The 7,652-nt window shown below is 52.6% G+C and overlaps 1 protein-coding gene across 1 annotated transcript in view; it reads right to left on the bottom strand.

Moving 5' to 3' along the window:
- Positions 1-7,652, bottom strand: part of macf1a (microtubule actin crosslinking factor 1a) — a 189,364-nt gene that overhangs the window by 9,995 nt on the left and 171,717 nt on the right. The window contains exons 75-89 of the mRNA XM_036555519.1: positions 7,083-7,211; positions 6,493-6,675; positions 5,989-6,144; positions 5,448-5,654; positions 5,217-5,336; positions 4,729-4,898; positions 4,188-4,347; positions 3,793-3,987; positions 3,124-3,396; positions 2,662-2,850; positions 2,433-2,544; positions 1,808-1,968; positions 1,486-1,648; positions 1,185-1,339; positions 810-884 (exon numbers count right to left, since the gene is read on the bottom strand). Of these exons, the coding sequence (XP_036411412.1) occupies positions 810-884; positions 1,185-1,339; positions 1,486-1,648; positions 1,808-1,968; positions 2,433-2,544; positions 2,662-2,850; positions 3,124-3,396; positions 3,793-3,987; positions 4,188-4,347; positions 4,729-4,898; positions 5,217-5,336; positions 5,448-5,654; positions 5,989-6,144; positions 6,493-6,675; positions 7,083-7,211 (2,448 nt within the window). The remainder of the gene's footprint in view (positions 1-809; positions 885-1,184; positions 1,340-1,485; positions 1,649-1,807; positions 1,969-2,432; positions 2,545-2,661; positions 2,851-3,123; positions 3,397-3,792; positions 3,988-4,187; positions 4,348-4,728; positions 4,899-5,216; positions 5,337-5,447; positions 5,655-5,988; positions 6,145-6,492; positions 6,676-7,082; positions 7,212-7,652) is intronic.

Here is a 7,652-nt window from a genome sequence, read left to right as displayed (position 1 = left end):
CAAATGATACTAGGTAATTTTGCATCTATGTCACTTAAATGCTCTTGAAACATGTTACTTTACATTGCATTTAGGTGCTTAGCAGACACTCTTAACCAGAGTGTGTGCATACCCACATAGGTTACAATTCTTACATTTACACAGTTGTCTATTTATACAACTGAAGCAATTCTGGGTTAAATACCATGCCCAAGTGTACTACAGCAGTGCCCTAGCTCTACTTCTTAACACTACATCACACTGCTGAAGCAACTGATATTCTGTAAATATTAAAGGTTCTGTATCAATGTTTTGTTTAGGTTTCTACACAGCTTCATTTTTGCTCTGAGTCTTGAGCTGGAGGACTAGTTTAGACTCTAGAGTTTAGACCTTAAATGGTTACTTCACTGTGCCAGTATGAATTCTACCGGTAAATTTGCTGGAAATTTTTGCTGGCCACCAAAGGCAGCCCCCAGCATTCTTGCGGCTTGGGAACTCCAGTATACGTGAGGAATGGAGTGATGTTAGTGTTGGTTAATGAACAGCTGTTAACTGGTGCTCCAGCAGGACAGAGCTAACAGCAGTCTGGGATTACTGGACTAACAGATTTTATATATACATGTACAATACAGGCAAAACAATACAGAATGCAATCCTATCATATCATATTATTTGAACCCAAACAGGAGGTTTTGGGTTCAGCTTCTCAGAGGCAGGAATCCTCTAGCTTGCACATTACAGACTGAGCCACTGGACTGAGTTCAGTCTAGTCATTCCTGCCCCAAACCCTAGAGGTGAAAGAGTGTTTCTGATTGGCTGTGAGGACTTACCCTGTACTTGTTCTCCCCAATCTGCTCCACCTGGAATCTCTTGGCACACTTACACTGTGCCACCTGCCTGGTCACCTGCAGACACAGACAATGTGTTTAGCACTACGTAGTTTTGCATCCCGAGCTAACGACATGTGTCAGTCCATCCAAAACCTGCCATCCTGGTAAAGAGTACAGATCTCCAAGGACACTTCCAATGAGTGACAGATGCACATGTGTAAAAACCAGGTCAGTGTCTTCATCTGTTTTTCTCTAAAAGCACTGCTGTTCAAACAACGCTGACATATGTGTGTGTATGTGTGCGTGCGTACGTGTTTATGTTTGTGTATTTTGATTGTGTGCATGTGTGTGTACGTGTGTAGGTATCTGTCTCACCTCGTCCTCAATCTTGTCAGCATCAGTAGTGGGGCGGTACGCGTCCTTGTTGGGGTGCAGCGCTGCCACAAACTCGTAGTAGTCGATGTAACCGTCACCGTCGCGGTCGAAGATATCCGCCACTGCCGTCATCTCCAGCTTGCTGGTGGGGAACTCTGCGGGAGAGACGGCAGAACCAGGATCAAACAAAGAGCCAGACAAGCACCACACTGCGGGTTCAGACTCGAACCAGAAGCCACTGAAAGTAAACGGTTGTGGCCTGACGTGACCAATGAGAGGACAGAGAAAGAGGGGGGCGTACTGGACGCCAGGATGCCATCGATGAACTCCTGCCGGGTGATCTTGCCGTCCTGGTCCTTGTCGATGCGACGGAAGAAATCCATCACGCGGGACTTCTTGTGGTTCATCCAGCGCATGTACTTCTTCCGCCACACGTCAAAGTCGAAATTCGCAAACTCCTTCAGCTGAGGCAAAGAGAGAGAGGGAGAGAGAGAAACGGAAAAACACACGTGAAAAGTAAGCTAAGTAAATCTTCACTTTATTATAACTTACAACTTCATTAGAACTTGTAAGTTTTGAAAACAGCCGGGCACACAGCGCAGAGGATTATTCGGGTGCAGTACCTCCTCCAGCCTGTCGAGGGCGTCGTTGAGCTTGCGCTGACGGTCGAGGGCGAGCAGCCACACCTGCTGCCAGCGGGAGCAGAGCTGGTTGAGGCGGGGGTTGCCCCCGGCGACCTGCATCGCTGCCTGCTGCTGCTGCTGCTGCTGCTGCTGCTGCTTACCTGCAGAGAGGAGGGGAGGAACACAGCTCTGCAACACTGCTAGGAGTATGTGTGTGTGTGTGTGTGTGTGTGTGTGGCAGTGTGTGAGTAACTGCACACATGTTTACGTGACTCATGTCGTATGTGTTTGTGTGTGTGTGCGTGTGTGTGTGTGTGTGGCAGTGTGTGAGTCACTGCACACGTTTACGTGACTCATGTCGTGTGTGTGTGTGTGTGTGTGGCAGTGTGTGAGTAACTGCACACATGTTTACGTGACTCATGTCGTGTGTGTGTGTGTGTGTGTGTGTGTGTGTGTGTGGCAGTGTGTGAGTAACTGCACACATGTTTATGTGACTCATGTCGTGTGTGTGTGTGTGTGTGTGTGTGTGTGTGTGGCAGTGTGTGAGTGACTGCACACATGTTTACGTGACTCATGTCGTATGTGTGTGTGTGTGTGCGCGCGTGTTCTTGCGTCAGTGACTCACGCGCTCCCCGTCTCTCTGCCAGGCTGCTCGGCGGCTCCGCCGGCTTCCTCTTGTAGGTCTTGGTCACGCGGTCGACGTCTGGCTGCTTCCGGGTCATCTCCTCCATGAACACCTGCAAGAGACCAGCGGCTCATCAAGCACGGCACACAACAAGAGAAAATAAGAAAATAAAGAATAAGCACGGCCAAAGAGCCAATGAGCAGACAGCGAGAAGCTCAGGCCCGCCCACCTGGTGCTCTGTGATTAGTGTTTTGAGTTGAGGGATGTCCTGGGGGAGGGGCTCTGTGTCACGCTGCACAAGGGTAGTCTCCGCCCACTGTAGCCATGTCAACAGCTCCTCCAATAGTGTTGCGTTGTTGAGCAGCTCTGTGAGAGCTGCCTCCAGGCGCTGCTCGTGCTGTTTGGCCCACGTGAGCACCTGTAGGAGCAGAATGTGCTTTTTTAAGTCACTAGTTCACTCTGATGTCAGTACAGTTAGATGTACACATTGGTGCCTTGGGTCATGTTTCAAAGTCAGGAAAAAAAATTCGACTGAGCACTGTCCATCACCTCGTCTCCCTTTCCCCCACCGCTCCTCCAAGGACCCTCCTCTCTCCTCTTTTCCCTGTGTCTTCCCACAGCCCCTCCCCTCTCCTTATAGCCACGCCCCTATACCCCCTCCCCTTCCCTATAGGCTCTCCCCTCTCCCCACCTCCTCGAAGCGGGCGCGGATGATGGTGATCCAGTGCTTGATGGTGGTGATGCAGTCCGGGTGGCAGACGGCCAGGATGGCCTCCCCGAGCCCGGCGGCCTTGTTGACGTCCACCCTCTTCTCCTCCACCGTCTGCATGAACTCCCGGTGCGAGTGCAGCAGGCACTGCAGAGTCTCCACCTCCTCCGGCAGGACGCCGCGGAAACGCAGCGTCTGCTCCGCCTCCGATAGCCACTCCAGCAGCATCTGCACTGCGCTGCGGAACTCCTCGGCCTGGGAGGGGGCGGGGCCAGGGGCGGGGCCACAGGGCGGGGGAGGGGATATGAGAGTCAGGGAGTCGTATTACAGTAATTCACTGATGAACTTCTGATTAAGTCTGTTTTCTGAATGACTGAACGACTTCTGCCCTACTGGTTTGTCATGGCCTCTCTGTTATTTGAAACATTTTCACAAAACATTAAAATTTCACATTAAAGTTTCCATTTGCTTTAACCATTCAAAATTTTAAATTTAAGTCTGGAGAAATGTGCCAAATATAAGCACTTGAAAGAAGAAAAAACACTTTCTTCCTCTGTAATCACTAACAAATTCCATTTCAAACCACTGTAAAGTTTCAGCCCATCAGCTCTGATGCATGTGAAAGGGGCTGCCCTGGCCCCTCCCCCTCACCTGTTTGAGGGCCTGCTGGAGGCGGGTCTGCTTGGTGACGGACAGGGCGCAGACGGTCTCCCAGCGGTTGCTGAGCTCCTGCAGCTGGACCCGCACCCAGGCGGTGTCGTCCCGGCCCGTCTCCATCAGCTCCCGCGCCGACCGCTTCAGCGCCTGCACGCTGCTCGTCCTTTTCCCCAGCTCCTTCTGGAATGCCTGCGTAACCACGACGACAGCATCCCCATCACCATGATGACGCTCACTCCCCCAGCATCCCTGCCTCCAACACCCTCTCCAGCAAAGCGGCATCCACTGTCCAAACCACTTCCAATCAACCTCCACCCCTTCCCTCTGTCCGAACCCGACCCGACACTCTCCTGGTACCGCCCCCACCCCCTCCGGCCTGGGCCCCATACCTTGTGAGAGTCCATCAGGTTTGAGACAAGGTCCAGGTCTCCGTGGACGGGCTGGTCCTCGCTCAGTTGGGGCTCGACTCGGTACAGCCAGTCCACCAGCGCCTGCAGGGCCTCTGCGAACTGACCTGAGAACAGCAGCGCCTCCTCCAGCTTGTGCTGCCTGTGGAGGGGGGGGGGGAGACACTGAAGCACACCTGACAGACACTGCTGAAATGACGCTGTCATACATAATTTTTATATACGTTGCTCGAATCTCTCAAAGATTTTCACTTCCCATTTCCCCCTACATCTCTTCAAGCCCCTCCCTCACCTCTCTTCAAACACCTCCCTTCTTTCTCCACAAGCCCCACCCACCTCATAAAGCCCCTCCTACTTTCCACAGCCTCTGTATTCACCTACCTCTGAACATCACCTCATTCCTCTGCCTCCTCTGCCCCTTCCAACTACTGCCCCACCTTCTTACACTGGCCTCTCCTGTTTAATGCCCCTCTCCTGCTTATTGCACCCCCCCACCCCCCATCGCTCCCCCTCTCCCCCTCACCTCTCCACACTTTTCCCGCACACAGTGTCCCATTTGTCCCGGACCTCCCCCAGAAGGTTGTCCAGTTTCTGGGTGTCGGCCGGCAGGGTGGCCTTGTCCCTCATAGCCCGGCCTGATCGAACTGTGGTGTCATACACTGGCTGTTTGGACCCCAGAGCCTTCTGGAACTCCTGCAGGGCAGAGAGAAGGTGTGTGGGGGTGAGTACACAAAGGTAATACTCCAGCCTTTCACACATTAAAAACAGAAGACAGAACCACAAAAGCCTCATGACATTAAACCACACAGAATTATCATTTCAGATTTTTCAATATGTTGGCTGAAATACCATGTAAAGTAACTGAGCAACATGATAATTACACACAGAAATATTATTTTTTTCCTTCAGTCCACTCAGGCTCTGTTCAGATAAGATAGCACTTTATTAATGCAAAAAGGAAATTGCTTCACTTCACTCCATGTTAGTCTGAGTTGATTAAGCCCCTCTTACCTTGTGCTTGGCCAGCTGCACTTTGATCTTGTCGGGCTCATTGGAGATCTCCAGCTCCGAGTCCAGACGGCTCTCCGCCTCCTCCAGCCAGTCCGTCAGCTTCCTCCACGCCTCGTGGAACTGGGGGGGGGAGAAGAGAAGGGGGAGGAAGACGGGATTGCGTTAAAATGAACATCACAGAGAAAGCAGCGCAGTGTGAGTTTCCCCGCATTCCTGGTTGTGAGTCAGTACCTGCTTGGCTCTCTTGCGGGCCTCGTCCAGGTGCCGGCCCCGGTCCAGGGACCGCTGCACCAGCTTGTCCCAGCGGGCCTGCACGCTCAGCAGCAGGTTCTTGATCAGAACCACATCCTGCTTGAGGCTGGCGAAGCGGAGCTGCGACCCAGCTTTCTCCAGAGCCAGAACCTGCTCCCGGTGGGTATTCACCTCATTCACAAACACCTGGAGACGGAGGGAGAGCAGGACGGTGGAGGGAGGGGATTGCAGAGAGGAAGAGAGGAGGGAAGAGGAGATGGAGGGAGGAAAAAGACAGGAGACATGGAAAGAAAGAGAGGAGGTAGATGAGAAGCGTAAGATAGCAATGAGCAAAGCAACACAAACCCGTTTAGCTTTGCTTGCAGTCTTCCTTAAATGACTGCTTTGAAGTCAAATGAATAGACAGGGATAAACTGTAAACGTTTCCCTGTGTGAAGGCTCTTTAATTAAAAAAGACCCATGTTTGAACTCCTCCCACTTAGCCCCGCCCGCTGCCCCGCCCCGTGCCCCGCCTCCCCACCTTGTGCTCATCGATCTGGAAGAGGACGGTGTCCAGGATGAGGCTGGGCGGCTGGGCCATGTTCAGGGTCTGCTCTGCCTGGGTCAGCCAGTTTATGGTGTCCTGCAGGGACGACTGGAACCCGGTTGCCAGGGCAACGGCCTCCTCCAGCTTCGCCTGGGATGGAGAAAAGATGATGGGGGGGGGTTTCAGGCAAGATTAAAACAGAGGGACAGAGAGGGAAAGTAAGGAGGGGAGATGGGGAGAGAGCCACAGGACAGAGTAGGCACACTTCCAGAACTGGATCCAGACCTGAGGTTCTGGTTCTGGGTGTTTTTAATCTTACACATCTTTACACTTGGTCTATTTTTCTCTTTATGTTAATATGACTGTCATGTAAATGTTGTTCTGCTGTCTTTTCTGGTGGGCCAAGCTAAATTAACAGCCCCAGTAGCTCTCACAGAGAAAGGGCTGGGGGGGCTAGGAGGGGGGGAAAGAGGGAGGCAGGAGGGGGGAATCCCTTACCCGTCTGTCGTCCATCTTGGTGTTGAGGCTGGCCCACTTGTTCTGCAGCAGGGCCAGGTTCTGTTGGGTCTGGGTGGCGCCGGGACCGCCCTCCTCCCCGCCCCGGGACAGCAGCATGGACTCACCCTGGTCCAGCAGCCGGTGGTACTGATCCGCTCTCTGGGACAGCTGAGACTGGAGCTCCTGCAGAAACACACACACACACACACACACACACACACACACAGAACGGAAGCGTGAGAAAGGCACAGTAGCTGGCCTGGGCAGGATTATACATATACTATATAGTACCGTATAGTGATTAGGGCAGGACAACTGGGACCAGTATGTCCTGGGTTTGAATCCCACGCTGAGTGTGTGTGCGTGTGTGTGTGTGTGTGTGTGTGTGTGTGTTTATGTACATAGGAATGTGTGAGCGTGTAGGTGCACAGGTGTGGGCATTTCAGAGCATAGGTACATGCGTAGGTGTGTGCCTAGGTATGTGTACGTGCATGTATGTGCATGTAGATGTGTGTAGGTGCGCGTATGTGTGTGTGTGTGTGTGTGTGTGTGTGTGTGTGTGTGTGTGTGTGTGTGTGTAGGTGCGCTACCATGTGCTGCTGCAGCTGCTCCCTGGCCGTCTCAGGCAGGCCCCCGGTGGGCTTGGCAGCAGAGAGCTGAGACTCTGTCCTTCTCAACCACTGCAGGAACTCCTCCAGCTCGCCATGGAAACCCTCCGCCTGGAGGGGGGGGGCAGAGGGAGAGAGAGAGAGAGAGAGAGGGAGGGAGAGAGAGAGAGGGGGAGAGAGAGAGAGGGGGAGAGAGAGAGAGGGAGAGAGGGAAACAATTAGAGATGGAAGAAAGGAGGATGAGAGAGGGGAAGAGAGAAAGAGAGGAAAAGGGGGGGGAGATACAAAAGGAGAGAGCATTACAATCTGTGATGCATTATACGCTCCAGGTGCTCCTTATTTCTCCATTTACACTGAACCACCTGCATTCATTTAGCACAATAAACTCTCCAATTATGGGCTTTAAAACAAAGAACACTGCCAGCACTCCTGGCCAGGGCTGCCTACTCTCTCTCTACCCTTCTTCCCTTCATCCCCACTACATTTGGGCTGCAGTGTAGCATAGCGGTAAGGAGCAGGGCTTGTAACCGAAAGGTTGCTGAATCGATTCCC

This window comes from Megalops cyprinoides, chromosome 21 (assembly GCF_013368585.1).
Source record: "Megalops cyprinoides isolate fMegCyp1 chromosome 21, fMegCyp1.pri, whole genome shotgun sequence".
Taxonomy (NCBI): Eukaryota; Metazoa; Chordata; class Actinopteri; order Elopiformes; family Megalopidae; genus Megalops; species Megalops cyprinoides.
The sequence above is the reverse complement of the archived record's forward strand: the minus strand, read 5'-3'. Positions and strand labels throughout refer to the sequence as shown.